Below are 19206 nucleotides of genomic sequence, written 5' to 3' on the forward strand. Positions count from 1 at the left end.
ACATGTCTTCTCTGTTCTCCAGGACTATCTCAGCCAGCACCCAAATCCAGGGTGGTGATGTCAACCTGTACGAGAACATGCGATGCCACGGCGTGCCCTTGGTTACCATCAGCCGTGGCCGCGTGGTCTACGAGAATGGCGTCTTCATGTGTGCCGAGGGTTCCGGATCCTTCTTCCCCATGAGAACTTACCCAGATTATTTATACAAGAAGATGATTCAGAAGGAAAAGGTGATGAGACCGTCCCGAGAGGCACAGGGTTGGCGGGGTCCGGTAATAAGAAGTGGTTAGGGGTCAGTAGGGGCAGCTGGAGTCCAGCGGCATGGAATGGGGGTCACCTCCAGCTGTATCGGCCGCTCAACACATTCACCACCAGTGTCTTCTCACTGAAACTGATGATGGAGGCGATGTGCAGTCACCAGATACTGATTATGGAGGCAACGGGCGGTCACCAGATACTGATGATGGAGGCGATGTGCAGTCACCAGATACTGATGATGGAGGCGACGGGCGGTCACCAGATACTGATGATGGAGGCAATAGGTGGTCACCAGATACTGATGATGAGATTTACATTTCTTTTTTCTTTATTCACTTTGTGTTTTGTTAATTGCTTATTCACTAATACAGTTCCTATGAGTTACCACTATGTGGCAGTAGTTGCATGTATATAATCCTGTATCATGGGGGATGTGTGTTTCTTCTGCCCTCTGCTGGCTCTTTCCTGGGACTGACACTGGCGGATTACTGACTGTGGTGAACCATCAGACTTGAATGTACACTGGGGCCTTAGTGCTGGCTCTGTATCTTCTCTGGGCTGTCCTGCCGCCTAATGTAGAAGGTGCTGATGATGTTATATGTATCAGTGGGTTAGTGCTCCTACATCAGTCATGTCCCTGTCGGGGTGTAACGAATGTAAACAGAGGCAAAGATGGTGAAGTTCACATTCGTTTTTATTGAAGTTTAATGTGGAACCTCGGGACCATAGTCTGGGGGGCTCTGAAGGGGTGTGACTCCGTGAGCCCCAGACACCTGTGGTATGTCCCTCAAACAGGGTCAGAATGGAATGCCTGGGGGACACGGGTGCTACCTCCAGTTAGACTCCGGACTCGTGGCAGCTGTCCCAGCGGGACAGGCGGCCAAGTGGAGTTAGCGGAAGATGTGGAGCTAGCCAGCTGAAACCGGGTGTACGGGTAGGAGCAGGTACCGGCGAGTCTGGCGTAGTCTGAAGGGAAGGATGGCAGATTGACGGGACGAGAAGTAATTGGCATAGACAGAGCAGACATCGTCCAGGATAGCCAGGTAACAGGTAGCTGATGATCTGTGGAGACAGACAGTATAAGCGGAGCACTGGCAGAGGACTTCAGAAACAGAAGCACATGCTAGCGGAACCGGAAGTAAGCAACAGTGGATACTTGTTGCTCCGGCACCCTCCCTATGGTGGAGGGACTAGAAATAGTGATCATTAACACGCTATTGGTCAGAGGTTCTTTTTGGAAAATGCACGCTGACTCTTTAGGAGACCAGGAGGGAGTGCGCGCGAGCGACCTAAGCACTCTGCCCAGGAACCTGCTGGCTGCGTGCCAGGAAGAAGAGGAGGAAGGAGTGGCAGAGGCTGTATCAGGATAGCGTGGAGCCAGCACAGAGCGGGAGTCCTGACGGGGAAGGTACAGGGACCGGACCGGGTGTAACACGGGGTCTTCACCACTGAGGATAGAGGCATAGCTAGTGTTTGGGAGGGTGAAGCTTCTGAGTGGGCCTCTAACCAGATAACCTTGATTACAACTGGGTGACGCACCCTAATAGTGGAGGAGAACCTCAGCAGATGACCGCGCTGTTACTGAAGATAATCTCTATATAAAGACCAATATTGATATTACCGCCATATGGTCAGTGGTAGATACCAGTTCTACAGAACATATAAGTGATCACAGCACAGTTACAGATAATGACTTACTGCTGACGTTCTTTCTGATGGAGTCGTCACTTTTCACATCTTTTCCATCTGGCCCAGACCGACATGACAACTTCTTCCAGCCACGACTTGGCTGCAGAGATTACAACAAAGACACATTTCACTTCTCATATTCCAGCCATCACCATCTATTCCCAACCTGCACAAACTCCTCATCCTGCTGATGCCCCAATACTGAGCCGCGTCTGCCGTATGTGACCCTATTACTGCACCTGATACCCCAGTACTGAGCCGCTGCTGCTGTATGTGTCTCTTACTGCACCTGCTGTGTGGATCTCTGTGCCCTCTAAATTCTAAAGCAACCGTCTAGAATATAGCAATGCCGGGCGCAAGTGCCCTAGAAAACAGTGCCCACATTGTGCCCCCTAGAAAGTAATATTGCCCTGTGTGCCCCTCTGACAGTCACATTAACCTGAGTTCCCCTATAACAAGAAGTGCCCACTTTACATTTAATAATGTCCCGAGTCTGCCCCTGTACAGCTCCCGTATACACAGTATAATGACCCCTTGCTGTATAGTACCACCCACACAGTATACTGACCCTTTAGCTGCCCCTTCTCTGTAATCTCCACACTGTTTGATGGCCCCCTAGATGGCCTCCATATAGTATAATACACTCCCCATAGGCCTCCATATAGTATAATGGACTCCCCATAGGCCTCCGTATAGTATAATACACTCCCCATAGGCCTCCGTATAGTATAATGGACTTTCCATAGGCCTCCGTATAGTATAATACACTCCCCATAGGCCTCTGTATAGTATAATACACTCCCCATAGGCCTCTGTATAGTATAATACACTCCCCATAGGCCTCCGTATAGTATAATACACTCCCCATAGGCCTCTGTATAGTATAATACACTCCCCATAGGCTTCCATATAGTATAATACACTCCCCATAGGCCTCCATATAGTATAATACACTCCCCATAGGCCTCCATATAGTATAATACACTCCCCATAGGCCTCCATATAGTGTAATACACTCCCCATAGGCCTCCATATAGTATAATACACTCCCCATAGGCCTCCATGTAGTATAATGCACCCCCCCATAGGCTGACTCTATATTGTATAATGCACCCCATAAAAAAAAATACGTCAGACACTGAGAAGGGGAATGATGGGAGAGGGAGTGTAACGCTCCCACTCTCATCAATGCAGTCAACTGTATCGGCATCTAGCCGATACAGGTGAACTTGCGATGACGGGCGGGGGGCCTGGTGCGGGCGACAGGCCCCCCTCCTGGTCAGGGGCCCCATAGTGGCCAGGGGGGGGCAGAGCAGGAAGATCGATTCTCTCTAGTCTGCCGCAGAGTGTAACTGTATGGACACGCAGTGCCTCCGATACAGTAGTGTAGCTGTGGGTGGGCCCCCTCGGCGCCCATGGCGACCACCCCGGTTGCTACACTACTGGCTGAGGGAGTAAGTTATGGAGGATTAGGTGAATTCCTAGTAATCTGACAAGTTTCCATGATTCTTCTTCGTTCTGTGTGATACTAATAAGGAGGAAGAAGCACAATGTCTGACCGGAACTCTTCCGTATGTTTTAGATATTGAGCCTAAAATGCGTAGACCGCACTCCGTACCAGGGAGACGTGGCGGTGGTGGCGAATGCTGGAAAGAAAGAAACAGGCAGTCCAATGGCTGATACCCCGACACGACCAAGCACCCGTCACGGTGGCATGCGGGACCTCCATGAGTCCGGCTTCAGCTTATCTGGTGAGACTTCCCCCATCACACCAAGGGGCAATTATCAATTTGTAGCACTGTTATATATAATTACAGTGAGAAGTGAAACCCAACAACGTAGAGAATTGTTCCTCTTCGTCTGGGCTGGCAGGGTCGCCTCGGGGTCAGAAAATATCCACAAAGAAAGGTGCTCTCTAGCGATGGGCGAACATCGAGTCAGTATGGTCACAATCCCCGCCTGCTGACCTTCTCTACAGGAGGATGTGGCACATTCATAACTTGTGATGCTCTTAGTGAGGGGTGTGGACTTTATTCGAGCTGTGAGCGCTAGTGATGAGTGAACGTGCTTGGGTAAGGTGTTATCTGAGTGCGCCCCAGTGCAAACTGAGTGTCTTCGGCAGCTCGAATAATATGTGTGAGTCCCGCGCCTGCATGTGTTGCGGCTGTCTGCACCCATTACTTTTATGGCCCTTACAGAATATGTTGCTCTCGAAAATGCACAACCGCTCACACACAGTATGATTCCCTCATAGGTGACCCAATGCCTCCAGCCAAATATGATGTTCCCATAGTTTCACTGCATGCCCCCACAAACAATATGGTGGCCCCACAGCCTCCCAACACATAGTATAATGCCCCCACACACAGTGTAATGGCCTTGACAGCCCTCCACGCACAGTATGATGGCCCCACAGACCTCTTCACACAGAATATGATGGCCCCTACACAAAGTATAATGGCCTCCACAGAACCCAGCAGAGTATGATGCACCCACAACCGCCACTACACACAGTATGATGGCCTTGATAGCTCTTCCACAGTATGATTGCTCCTAAATACTGTATGATGGCCTCTAGAATTCCTCTACTACACACAGCGTGCTGACCACCATGGCCGTCCCTACACAATGATAGCCCTCGCATACAGTATTATGGCCACCTACATACAGTATGATGGCACACCAATACAATATGATGCCCCCATAGTCCTTTCTACACACAGTATTATGGTTCCCATACATAGTATGATGACCCAGACATACACTATGATGGCACCCACAGCTCCAAAAGCCCTCCCTACGCACAGTATGATGGCCCCAACAGCCCTCCCTACACACAGTATGATGGCCCCAACAGCCCTCCCTACGCACAATATGAAGGCTCCACCGCTCTCCCTACGCTCAGTATGATAGCTCCCACAGCCCTCCTTATGCACAGTATGATAGCTCACACAACCCTCCCCACATACAGTATGAAGGCTCCACCGCTCTCCCTACGCTCAGTATGATAGTTCCCACAGCCCTCCTTATGCACAGTATGATAGCTCCCTCAGCTCTCTCTGTGCACAATATGATGGCTCTCCCCACATACAGTATGATAGCTCCTACAGCCCTCCCTTCACACAGTATGATAGCTCCCACAGCTCTCCCTATGCACAATATGATGGCTCTCCCCACATACAGTATGAAGGCTCCACCGCTCTCCCTACGCTCAGTATGATAGCTCCCACAGCACTCCCTAGGCACAGTATGATAGCTCCCACAGCTCTCCCTACGCACAGTATGATGGCTCTCCCCACATATAATATGATAGCTCCCACAGCTCTCCTTTTGCACAGTAGGATTGCTCCAACTACTGTCCCTACACAACGTATGAAGTCCCCGACAGCCGTTCCTGCACACAGAATGATAGCTCCCACAGCCCTCCCCACACAAGACTGAGTCATCAATTCCCTGAAGGAATTTGGGATTCCCTAGGGTCTAAGGGGGCAAAGCAAAGGGAGTACCTGTGATCGGATTAGATAATTAATACAGACTATGAGCAATGGATCCATGGCTCCAGTTGCTGCTCTTATATTCAGGTGTCAGTTATAAAGCACGCTCCATTCACAGGCACCCAAAATAGGGTGTACTTGTACTTCCTGTGTCGGAAAGAGGGTTAAATTGAATTTTGAAACCATAGATATCCATAAATTATGTGTAATAATGAGAAATGACACAAGAAGAAACACATGAACACATTGACCACATGGAAAAAGAAAGGCACAAAAAGCCCTGGAAAGTCTTGACACCGGCTAAAATTTATTAGTGATTAGAAAGCAATCTTGCCACTTATTGGGGATAAATAATATCAGCTGGTTCAACTGATGGCCTATAAAAAGATGTCTCATTACCATGGTTCCACCCAAGAAACATCTCATGATGAGTAAAACCAGTGAGCTGTCTCAAGACATTCACAACCTTATTGTTGCAAAACATACTGATGGCATTGGTTACAGAAGAATTTCAAAACTACTGAATGTTTCAGTGAGTACAGTTGGGACCATAATCTCGTAGTGGAAAGGACATAATTTCACCATAAACCGTCTACGACCAGGTGCTCCCCGTAAGATTTCAGACAGAGGAGTGAAAATAATTTTCAGAAGAGTTGTCCACGAGCCAAGGAGCACCTGTAGAGAGCAACAGAAAGTGCTAGAATCAGCAGGTACAATTGTTTAAAAGAAAACTTAAAGAAATGCACTCAACCTCCAAAGGCTGTATGTATGCTCCCCACACGATCTCCAAGGGCTGTATGAACGCTCACCACACAACCTCCATGGCTTGAATGTACACTCACCACACAACCTCTCCATGGCCTGTATGTATGCTCCCCACGCTGAACAAAAAGCATGTTCAAGCGCTTTTACATTTTGCTCAACAACATTTGGACAAGCCTGTGAAATACTGGGAGAATATAGTCTAGTCAGCTGAGACCAAAATTGAACTCTTTGGATGTCATAATACACACCATGTTTAGAGGCCCAAAGTCACTGCATATAACCCCCAAAACACCAAACAGTGACATTTGGAGGTTGGAACATCATGGTGTGGGGTTGTTTTTCAGCATACAGCACTGGCAAACTTTTTTGTTGAAGTAAGGATGAACAGACAAATGTACCGAGACATTCTTGATAAAACTCTGCTGCCATCTACCAGGATGATGAAGATGAAACAAGGATGAACATTTCAGCAAGTCAGTGATCCAAAACACACAGCCAAGGAAACTCTCATCTGGTTTCAGAGAAAGAAAATAAAGCTGCTAGACTGGCTGAGCCGATTGCCGGACCTGAATCCTACAGAAAATGTATGGAAGGAACTAAAGCTCGGAGGTCATAGAAAAACCCCAAGGGACCTTCAGGATGTGAAGAGTGTCTGTGTGGAGGAATGGGCCAAAATCCCACCTGAGCAAAGTCTGCCACTAGTTTCTCCATACAGGAAGCATCTTGGAGCTGTTACCAACAAAAAAGACTTTTGTACAAAGTTCTGGTTACATTTCAGTAAGCATGTGCAATAATTTTTCCATGTGTCATTTCTCATTATTAACTTAAATTATGCACGGATTTGGTTTGATTTATTTGCCTATGTGGATTGGATGGGTTGTTAAGGACATCTGGGGAGAATTTTATATCAATAGCACCTTTAGAAATATATTTACTTAGAAAATTGGTGACCTGTTCAATACTTATTTCACCTGCTGTACATCCTGTATTATACCCCAGAGCTGCACTCACTATTCTGCTGGTGCAGTCACTGTGTACATACATTACATTACTGATCCTGAGTTACCTCCTGTATTATACCCCAGAGCTGCACTCACTATTCTGCTGGTGCAGTCACTGTGTACATACATTACATTACTGATCCTGAGTTACACCCTGTATTATACTCCAGAGCTGCACTCACTATTCTGCTGCTACAGTCTCTTTGTACATACATTACTGATCCTGAGTTACACACTGTATTATACCCCAGAGCTGCGCTCACTATTCTGCTGGTGCAGTCACTGTGTACATACATTACATTACTGATCCTGAGTTACATCCTGTATTATACTCCAGAGCTGCACTCACTATTCTGCTGGTGCAGTCACTGTGTACATACATTACATTACTGATCCTGAGTTACATTCTGTATTATACCCCAGAGCTGCACTCACTATTCTGCTGGTGCAGTCACTGTGTACATACATTACATTACTGATCCTGAGTTACACCCTGTATTATACCCCAGAGCTGCGCTCACTATTCTGCTGGTGCAGTCACTGTGTACATACATTACTGATACTGAGTTACATCCTGTATTATACTCCAGAGCTGCACTCACTATTCTGCTGGTGCAGTCACTGTGTATATACATTACAGTACTGATCCTGAGTTACCTCCTGTATTATACTCCAGAGCTGCACTCACTATTCTGCTGGTGCAGTCACTGTGTACATGCATTACATTACTGACCCTGAGTTACATCCTGTATTATACTCCAGAGCTGCACTCACTATTCTGCTGGTGCAGTCACTGTATACATACATTACATTACTGATCCTGAGTTACCTCCTGTATTATACTCCAGAGCTGCACTCACTATTCTGCTGGTGCAGTCACCGTGTACATACATTACTGATCCTGAGTTACATCCTGTATTATACACCAGAGCTGCACTCACTATTCTGCTGGTGCAGTCACTGTGTACGTGCATTACATTACTGACCCTGAGTTACATCCTGTATTATACACCAGAGCTGCACTCACTATTCTGCTGGTGCAGTCACTGTATACATACATTACATTACTGACCCTGAGTTACATCCTGTATTATACCCAAGAGCTGCACTCACTATTCTGCTGGTGCAGTCACTGTGTACATGCATTACATTACTGACCCTGAGTTACATCCTGTATTATACTCCAGAGCTGCACTCACTATTCTGCTGGTGCAGTCACTGTGTACATACATTACATTACTGACCGTGAGTTACATCCTATATTATACTCCAGAGCTGCACTCACTATTCTGCTGGTGCAGTCACTGTATACATACATTACTGATCCTGAGTTATATCCTGTATTATACCCCAGAGCTGCACTCACTATTCTGCTGGTGCAGTCACTGTATACATACATTACTGATCCTGAGTTACATCCTGTATTATACTCCAGGGCTGCACTCACTATTCTGCTGGTGCAGTCACTGTGTACATACATTACATTACTGATCCTGAGTTACCTCCTGTATTATCCTCCAGAGCTGCACTCACTATTCTGTTGGTGCAGTCACTGTGTACATACATTACATTACTGATCCTGAGTTACATCCTGTATTATACTCCAGAGCTGCACTCATTATTCTGCTGGTGCAGTCACTGTGTACATACATTACATTACTGATCCTGTACTGATCCTGAGTTACCTCCTGTATTATCCTCCAGAGCTGCACTCACTATTCTACTGGTGGACTCGCTGTGTACATCTTCCTACCACAGTTCTTCCCGTGTGATCAGATGAAGCCTTCTTCTACTCGGGGCGGTCTTTGTAGACTTGTGTGTTTGGTTGGGGTGTCGGTGTAACACTGATCACCTTCTATGAGGTCTCTCTATAACAGTGTCACTATCTTTTACAGGTGCTCAGATTGATGACCATGTCCCGAAGCGAGCATCAGCTAGAATCCTCGCCCCTCCTGGAGGGAGATCCAGTGGGATCTGGTAATCAGCACTGAATTGCACCCACCCGTCCATGATACCCCACTCCTGCAGAAGATCGGCCCTTCTGCCCTTTGTCCGTCACACCCATCACATAAAACCTCACCTGTAATTTTTCGAGAGAGGGGATAAACTGTGATTCTCCATTGTCTACCCACCAGCGGCACAAGACTGTGGTGTCTGCAACCGGGACAATTGCCACCTGCTCCTCACATTTGTCTTCTGCCCGGGGCATTGGCCACTGACATCTTAACCCTTTATTTCATGTAGTGACAGCGATGTCTGTGCTCTGCGTGTGGGAGCGCCCTACGAGTGTTTGGATGGATGAAACTGTAATCTTTCTCTTGGATTCGTAGACATGCAGTGGTTTTTCTACAGTGGATCTTCCATGTCCTCACACATCCGACATATGATCTTCTGACTCCCTTTTTAATAAGGGGGTCCTAAAGATCTGACAAATAATCATGCATGGAAATGACCTCACATACGACAGTTACCGGTACTTTGCATTGTTTCTCTGTCCAGTCTATGAGTAAAGCCGAACTCTCGCCCTCGCTCCCCGCAAGCTTCTCAAGCCTCATAATTGAGCGAGACTTTGGCACAGCCGTGGTTGGAAAGGAAGTTGTGGTTCTGATTGTGACCATGGGCTTTCATTTGTGACCCATCTTACAATTGGACCAAAATTAGGCTTTTGGATGATTTATGAGCAGTGTAAGATAGCGCTCACTGAGTATGTTGGGGGACACAGGAACGGCTTCTCACAAAACAGTCTATTTGGTTTATTTGCACTACATAAACCGCATAACGTAAAGTTCATTTTATTACATCCATGAACATATCATGACCACCAGTCTGTTCACGTAGCCGATAAACCTCTCCACCGTTTCTTACAACCGCCTTGTCTGAGGTTACCTTCCAGGAGCTCTTCTCCACACGCTGACTCCTTGTCAGTCCTTGCTTCCAGGGATACTGCCTTACTAGGATCACTGTCCCGTATGATGACTTGCTCCGCAACATCCCACCCAACAGTTCCAGACCCTTAGAAGGACGGTAGCTTCCCCAACACAGCCGTCACAGGCTCTGCCGGTACATGGTCTCACCACTTGCTATTCAGGAAGTCTGTCCTCTTGCAGGACCTTCCAACACAGACCATCCAGGTACATGGCCTCACCATGTGCTCTTCAGGAATCTGGTCCACTCGCAGGACCTTCCAACACACTCAGTGAGCGCTATCTTACAGCAAAAAAGCCTTAATATCGGACCCATCCCTCAAAGTGCATTGGCAAATAAACATATGTATTGCACTTTTCTCTCGATAGGCTGTAGGTGCAGTATGTCCCACAGACTCAGACACAGCCCCTATAGTGACCCCACAAGGTCCGCCACAGAGAGGTATCCATTCTACTGACAAATGTTACTTTTTTAGCGGTTGTTTTTTGGAATGGCTTTGTCTGATGCGATCACTCCATCAGTAGTAAAGGGCTTCATCTCAAGCACACGTCCACCTGATCTTACAGATATTCCAGCAGTAATGACGTCCACTGGACCATTTCACAGTAGGGTTTTCTTCCGCTCCTTAGTTCCTTTTTTTTAGCAGTTAATCAAATGCTCATGACCCGCAGTAACATAGGTTCAGCCTGCAGGTTTATAAGGTCCACCATGGCTCACTTGGGCACAGGCCGTCTCTGACACTTGGTGGGGTGACAATAAAACAATGTTGGCTTATCTTGAGCTGACCAGTTTTACGAGACAGACACAGATCATTTTCTCCACATCTGCTCTACCTAAAGAGTTCAGTATTTGTTTAGTTAGACATGAGAACAGTGTTGAGGATGTTACAGTTGATTGCTGGAATACTATGGGAATAGGCTAGCCTCACTGTTCTGCTACCTACTAAAAGATGACTGTGCAACCCCTGTCCAGAACTTTGTGGGCAAAACTGTTTTTGCAGTAACGACTACTTCAGCCCAGTTTCTCCCCATCTCTGGACTACTTTTTCCTTGTGAAGACAGGCCTTGCTCAGAGTTCAGGTAACTCTGCTCATTTTTCTTCCTGTGTGAACGTGCCTCGCCATCTCACGAGCTGCCCCAGTTCCATTAGTCTTGCTGGGGTCCTATGGATGAACCTGTCTTCCAGGTAGAGATGAGTTATTTGGGCTCGGATTTTTGTGGCCTACTTCTGAAATATGCTCTAATGACTCTCCCACTTACTTTGAACTTTACGCTTTTAAATCAAGGATGCAGAAGATGACCTCTCCTGAGGAGAATTTTCCTTCAGTCGTTACTAGTGTTTCTACGGATGCTTCAGCAGCTATTTAAGCTTTGCTGAGTTCATAGCCTATGAAGACAAGCACTTATGAAAAGCAAATGCTCGGCTATCCTCAACCTGCTTTTCTGATGATCCTGTGTCCTTACGGATCTCCTCACTGTGGATGCAGATGTCTACTAAGAGACTAAGGGTAGTTTTCTTTTAGTCTCTCACCAAATCTGTTTCTAAAGTGACCTTCCAGCTTTTGCATCTACTTTGGATTTCAAGTTCATTTTTGCATAGGTCAAACCTCGCCGATATGGGATCCACCTCAGGACTCCATCAGAATCCTAGAATGGTAAAGTTAGAAGGGACCTCCAGGGTCATCTGTTCCCACCCCCTGCTCAATGCAGGAGTCATTAAATCATCGCTGACAGATGTTTGTCCAGCCCCTGAAGACTTCCATTGAAGGAGAACTCGCCACCCCTCGTGGCAGCCTGTGGTACCGATGACACAGGAAGTCAATAGGAGAACAGCTATAGGCAAATCGGCAATGAAGTAACTGGACAAGGTCTTCAAATCGATGAACATTTCACTGGCAATGAAGACACTACACGACTTGTACAAAGTCTGGTCTTTTCTGTAGTAACATATGAATGCGAAACCTGGACGATAAAGAAACAAGACAGAAGAAGGATCAACACCTTTGAAATGTGGTGCTGGAGAATGATGTTATCAATACCATGAATGGCAAGAAGAACAAATAAATTAATCCTGGAACAAATCAACCAACACATGTCTTCGAAAGCAAGAATCGCCATGATACGACTTGCCTACTTTGGACTTATGAAACAAAGAGAGCAATCACTGGAGTAGGACATAATGGTCGGGAGAATAGAAGGAAGAAAGTGAAGAGAAGACCAGCAACCCGATGGCTTGATACAATCAAGTTAACAGTGGAGTAGACCCTGGTGGACCTATCTAGGCTTTCGCAAGATCAATCTTCCTACAAGGGCATTCATCCATCAAGTCACCATGGCTCGAGATCGAGCTGAAGCCCACTAATAATAATACACCTCAGGAGAATTTTACTTTAACTTCCGGCAGATTGGTGGAACTATGGATCCATTAGAAAGCATAGACTTTTTCGCCCTTGCTTTGTATTGAATCCTTACACCTTTTGGTATGTGCACACAAGCTGGAGCTGTGTGCTCCTGTTGAGCTGCGAACTGTTTGGGGATCTATTGAGCAATATGGTCTGGTTTAGGGGTCTCTAGACCCACACTGATCTGCAGGATATTAAATTACCTGCTAAATATGAAAAAGTATACTCAAAGTTTAGTTACTCCTACAGGAATCTGGTCACTATGAAAATGCAGTCAGATCTGTAGGCATCATATTATAGATATAGCTGTGAAAGCTGCAGGATGGTGATTTTGCAAGATTTATAACATCAACTGGTCAGGAGCTGAACAGGTGATGAGCATCTAACTGCTGTATACGAATCAGTGGGTTGGAGAGAGCTGACTGTGATGTTAAAAGTTAACTCTTCCTAGAATGTACCTACCTGTACTCTTTGCCAGGGTGTGGAGGCTTGGCTCCATGGAACCAAGGTGCACACTATGTAAGATAAAAGCTCTTATTGCAGGAGAATGATAGAAAAAGCAAATCAATTTGGTTATTGACATGTTATCAAATTAATTAAATCAATTGAAGAACTTAAGAATACCCCTCTAAGTAGAAACTGTTTAGGTCAGTACCTAGATGAGATGGATGTATCCTACTCGAGAGGAGCCAGTACATATTTTTTTTTATTGTCACACCACCTAGCAGCACCTATGATTATTTGTCAGTGGCTAAAAAGACTGGTTATATCATATCAATTATATCTGGAAAGGATTCTCCACAGATCAAGAGTTTGACAGAGGAAGGATTCTCAAACAAAAAGTGGCACCTCTCGTAATGTTCAGGCAGCATGCAGAAACCATATGCAGTGATATGGCGGAGTGTCGTAATCTGACTAATATGTCCAGGTCAACTTGAATAATGGGATTGGGGCAGCGATAGATCTATTGGGGCTTTAGGCTTCATCATTACATAGGGAAAGGGTTTAGAATATGGTAAGGAAATGTGTGAGCATTAAAAATATGCATGCACGACTATAATCCCGGTCATAGAGTAAGGTGTCTCTGAAGTGGGTGGAGCATGATGGGATTTGGTAACTGCATGTGGGGGTGATAATTTAGTGTAAATTCACTAGTAAGGATTCTGGAGTAATCTGTAGAGCTAGATCAGCGCTAGGAATGATTCTCTATAAAATGTATCTAGAGCAGTGATTACAATGCGTGATCGATCACATGATGAGTGTGAGGATCAGTAACGTCTGAGCTCACACAATATACGGCATTGAGCAGACCTGGTCCATTATGTTTCAGCGTACCGGCCCGGACAGAGCCCTACAGACAGGGGGAAGTGGGCCTGTCTTTGCTGTGATCTTTCACTGTGATGAATGTGCTGTGATTTGCCCCAAACTTTAGTGCGTGTGTGCGTGTGCATTGGAGCTGTGCTGTGTTGTACGTGTTGTGTTAGGATTTTATTTATTTTTGTTCTGTATATTTATTCTACATTATAAGCTTTTATTTATTGACTGATGTCATGATAACAGAGGGGCACAGACCATGTCACATATGTTTTGGATTCCCAGCCTTTCCCCCATCCACATTCACGCTTCTCCCTGCCAATATTATGGTGCTAAAAAAAAAAAATTGCACTAAATTCACTTCACAGCCCCCCTCCCCCGCCTCTTGCATCTGTCTATCTTTGGTCTGTACTTTCCCATCCTGTGTCAGTTCATGAGCCACAGTGCCAATGCATTAATGTGCCGCCCTGAGGCTTGCAAAGATCAGGGTGAAAAATAGTGGATTTTGGTCTAAGTTTTCATTAAAATGTTACAACTTCAAGCAACTCTGTGTATCTTCATTGTGTCTTTCATTTCTTCGATCTTTCGATCTGATGTTCCTCACTATCCTTGGACCTGAAGCCAGAGAATCCTAAATGTCAGAGTTGGAAGGGACCTCCTGGGTCATCTGGTCCAACCCCCTGCTCAATGCAGGACTCACTAAACCATCTCAGATGTCTGTCCAGCCTCTGTTTGAAGACTTCCATTGAAGGAGAACTCACCACCTCTCATGGCCGCATGTTCCACTCATTGATCGCCCTCACTGTCAAAAAGTTTTTTCTAATTTCTAATCTGTATCTTTTCCCTTTCAGTTTCATTCCATTGCTTCTAGTCTTTCCTTGTGCAAATGAGAATAATGATGATCCTTCTACAATGTGACAGCCCTTCAGATATTTGTAGACGGCTATTAAGTCTCCTCTCAGTCTTCTTTTTTACAAGCTAAACCTTCCCAGATCCTTCAACCGTTCCTCGTAGGACATACTTTGCAGTCCGCTCACCATCCTGATGGCTCTTCTCTGAACTTGCTCCAGTCACTAGATAAGATGATAGGAAAGGTTGGATCTGGTGATGATGACATCAGAGGACCAGTTGCCACTTATCTCTGGTCTTTGGCCGTCCGTATGATGATGACAGACGTTCACTACAGAGGAGTCGCTCTACCTAGATTTGCAATAATATATTGATAGACCTGGAAGAGAAAATAAGGGAAAACCTCACTATGGTCGTGTCAAACAGTGTTTGTAGGAAAAATTACCATCATTTTTTAAACGTCTTTTCTGGCATCTCCAATGGCAATTTCCAATTTCCCAAGAATTTTCCAATTTTTAGTCCGTTTTAGATGTGATAATTCTGTGTGGCCTTACACGGTTTAGTCTAAGTGTAGACCATCCAGTCGTTGGCTTGTTTCTGGCCTCGATGCATTGTCAAGAATCAAAAAAACACATACTGGAACTGTGATGCAAATAACATAAGACAGGTTTTTTGGCACAAACTAAAGTGTTTCTAATCTACTTCCGAATTGATGACCTTGTGCTAAGGACGGCATAACCCTGTCAGATTTGCCGAGTTTGGGACAATTTTTTTTGTTTTGTTTTTTTCACTGTCACATTCATATAAGATTTTTGTTTTTCCTTTGTAATAATATCACAACTTGTTTTTTGCAGGATGAGGTGTACTTATCAGTGGCATTATTTTGGGATACATATGCCTTAGTATCCAACTTTTATTAACTGTGAATTGCAAGGAATAGGAAAAAAAACTCAATCCCGCATTTTTTATATTTTTTACACCATTCAACGTAGTTGCACAAATAAAGTGCTATCTTCATTCCTGGGACCATACAAGTATGGCGTTACTAAATTTTGATTGTTTTATTACTTTTGTGCATTACTGTTTGAAAAAATATATATATTTCTGTCGCTCATAAGTTTTAACATGTATCAGTCAGATCTGTGTAGGGGCTTATTTTTTTTCAGCGCAATATGAAGTTTTCATTGGTACCATCATCTGGTAAGTACAACTTTTTGATTATTTCTTTTATTACATGTTTTGTGAGGTGGAATTAACTAAAAAGACATAAACTCTGGAATCTATTCATACATGCACGTGGGCCCTGATTCATCAGCTTTCATGCCCAAAAGAAAGTGGTGTAAATGGTTTGAAAAGTCGCGGAGATTTTGTAGAACTTTTGACATTTTCACTCCAGTTATTCCCAACTCTACCTAAGTGGGCACAGCTGGGGCGGGACAGGGGCACGGGAGGTCATGAGGCCACAGCTTGTCTAATTCACGATGTAAGCGAGAAATCTCATTCACTAGAGTAATAGTTCTGATGTAGCACACGGGGTCTCACGCCATTCATCAGACGTTCCAAACTCATGAAGAGGCGGCACTGTCTGACTCTACCTCTCCCCCTCTTCAGGTCCGATGAGAAAAATCAGTGGTCTTGATGAATCGGAGCATCATCATTCAGGATGATTGACATGCAATCTTTATTACAATTATTATACCAATTTTTATTCTTTATGATTTTTACCTCTTTTGCACAGAAAAAAGCCTTTTTTATTAGTCATAATCTTGGACCCATAACGTCTTTAGACTGGGCTGTTTTAAGACTTGTTTGTTTTTTTTCCAGGACAAACCGGTATAATATTTTGGGTACCTTCATCCTATTGATCACTCTTTGTTTCATCTTTTTGTCCCAAAAGTAATAAAAAAATCTGTTAAAGTCTTTTTATTTCTGTTTTTTACAGTATCCATCATGGCGTGTGATTAACTCGTTACATTTATTCTGTACTTTCATTAGATTACGGTGATAGCTCATTTATATATATTTTTTAACATTGTTCTAAATAATTCACCGATCACTGTAACTGTTTGACTGAAGAATCCAGGAAAAAAACAAAAATTCACAGAAAAATCACATCAGAAAATCATAGCATTTATTAGATACTATATGCCTTAGATACTAATAATGGTCTAACCACACGAAAAGGAGTAAAACAGACCAAGATACATCTGACTATGGAAGTATCTGTGACGCTGAGTCACTAATGGACAAGCCGTGAGACAAGATAGTCAAAAGGTCCGAGGGTCAGATAACAGCAGGGCTCATGGTACAGAGGGGCAAGACAAAGGCGTGGTCAGGGAACAGTCTGGGGTCAAATGCCAGAAGGATATGTCAAGACAAGGGAAAAAAACAAACAAATAGAGACTAAGTCCAGGGTCAGGTACCTGAAGTCAGAAAGTTTCAAGAGCAGATGGGATAATCCACATGACTGGTCACGCCAAAGTGTAGGTCTGGCAACAAGATCAGCGAATCAAACAAGATCAGACACAGAGCTAAGGACACACCAAACTAGTCTAAACCACGGCTGACACTGGACTGCTCAAAGATAGCCAGCTCACATAGGTTGTCACAGCTGTCACAGCATCCCTAGGCAACAGTAAAGATGAAACAGTGACGGTACCCCTTCTTCTAGGGGGGGCAACCAGATCCGCATGCTTCCCGGCAAGCCTAAAATCAAAGGCCCAGTAGATAGGCCCTCATGGATCAAGCTTGAACCCAGGCTCTCTCCTCAGGTCCGTATCCCTTCCAATTAATGAGGTACTGGAGGGAATTAGGCACCCTCTCAGGGAATCCACAACTTTATGTCCCTAAAACTCTAGACTATCATCAACAGCAACCAGAGGAGGCAGGATGAGGGAGAGGCCATCGAGAGGACAAACTCCTTCAACAGGGTTCTATGGAAGATTAGGCATTCAGAGTGATGGAGGAAGCTTCAACTTAAATGCCACCATATGGACCACTTCCAGAACCTCATGAACTTAGGACCCAACTTCACCGCCGATACCTTGAGTTTAATGTTTCTGAGTGATAGCCAAACCCCATCGCCCACTTTAAAAATAGGAACCACCGAACGTCTTCCGATTTTGGCGAACTTGAGCAACCCTAATATTCTTTTGAACCTCTTTTCAAATATCCCCAAGCTTCTGTATGGCAGCTTCCACCCCAGGACACTCAAAACTTATCCTGGAAAACTCACCCAAAAGAGGATGAAAGCCATAATTACAGACACATGGTGAAGTTCCAGTGGACTGATTGACCTGACTGCTAAAGGTGAATTGTGCCAGAGGAAGCAACCAAACAGCTCAAAATTTGCTCCAAAAATTGATTTGTCCTTTTTGTCTGACCATTGGTTTCAGGGTGGTAAGCAGAGTAAAATGACAAGTCAATCCCCAGTTTCTTAAAAAAAAAAACCTCTCCAGAACTTGGGAGACAAATTTTAAATCCCTATCAGACACAATGTTAAGCGGAATTCCATGCAACCTCAGCAAATGATGAAAGAACAACCTGGCGAGAGTGTCTGCATTAGGTAACCTTGACAAAGGAACAAAATGAGCTTGTTTACTGAATCTGTCAAACACCACCCAAATAAGTTTTCCCTCCATACAGAGGCAAATCCGTGATGAAATGAATGGACTGATGAGTCCATGGTCTTTCTGGAATTGGCAATTGAACCAATTCCCCTGCAGAATATGACAAACCTAAGTGCGCACACAGAATTCACAGGCGGATACAAAATCTTTAATATCATTACTCGTAGACCGCTCCCAAAAGAGTCTGGAAATGGCTTGCTGCTTAGCTGTGACCCCAGAATGCCCACTCAAGATGAGATCATGAGAAGACTGTAAAAGGCACAGTCTTAAGTACACAGGTATGAATAACTTGGACCCTGGAGTGGCAGACAGGGCCAACGACAGATTTACGGATCTCAGCTTCCAACTCCGAGGATTCCATAGAAACCACAATGCCCTTAGGAAGAATGGAGGATGAAGGTTCTGGCGAAACTGAATCAATACTGCGTGACAATGCGTCAGCCTTCACATTCTTAGAATCTGGCCTGAATGTGATAGAGACCTTGAATCTAGAGAAAAATAAAGACGCATCTGGCTTGTCTTGGAGTTAGCTATTTAGCTGATTCAATGTAAGTGAGGATGGACGAACCTGAACGGTAACACTTGGGGTTCATACCGGACACCTAGTGTCTGGTGCCGAACATGGACTTCTAAACAGACGTCCGTGATACTGTTCGGGTTTGCCAGCCAAATAAAGCTTGTTTACTACACAAGGATATAAGTCTTAATTCTGTCGGCAGCGCAGAAATTATCCACTAACTCCTTTTTACCTTCTGAAATAAAGCTTGTTGAAATGTTGCAGTGCACTCGCACTCTAAGGGTCTGTGTGATCTCTGACTGCAGTCTGTTAGGCACATGGACAGCACACAGGGAGAAAGCACAATCGCCTGAATGAATCCTAA

General features: G+C 44.9%; 1 protein-coding gene across 2 annotated transcripts in view; it reads left to right on the forward strand.

Moving 5' to 3' along the window:
- The window catches only part of DPYSL5 (dihydropyrimidinase like 5), a 77508-nt gene extending 63120 nt beyond the window's left edge, over nucleotides 1-14388 (forward strand). Inside the window, exons 11-13 of one of the 2 annotated variants that reach the window (XM_077291894.1) lie at nucleotides 23-230; nucleotides 3530-3698; nucleotides 9103-14388. In XM_077291894.1, the coding sequence (XP_077148009.1) occupies nucleotides 23-230; nucleotides 3530-3698; nucleotides 9103-9188 (463 nt within the window). In that variant the 3' untranslated portion in view covers nucleotides 9189-14388. The remainder of the gene's footprint in view (nucleotides 1-22; nucleotides 231-3529; nucleotides 3699-9102) is intronic. The other variant, XM_077291895.1, reaches the window with a different exon arrangement.
- The last annotated feature ends 4818 nt before the right edge of the window (nucleotides 14389-19206 follow it).

The sequence above is a fragment of the Ranitomeya variabilis genome, chromosome 2, assembly GCF_051348905.1.
Source record: "Ranitomeya variabilis isolate aRanVar5 chromosome 2, aRanVar5.hap1, whole genome shotgun sequence".
NCBI classification, from domain to species: Eukaryota; Metazoa; Chordata; class Amphibia; order Anura; family Dendrobatidae; genus Ranitomeya; species Ranitomeya variabilis.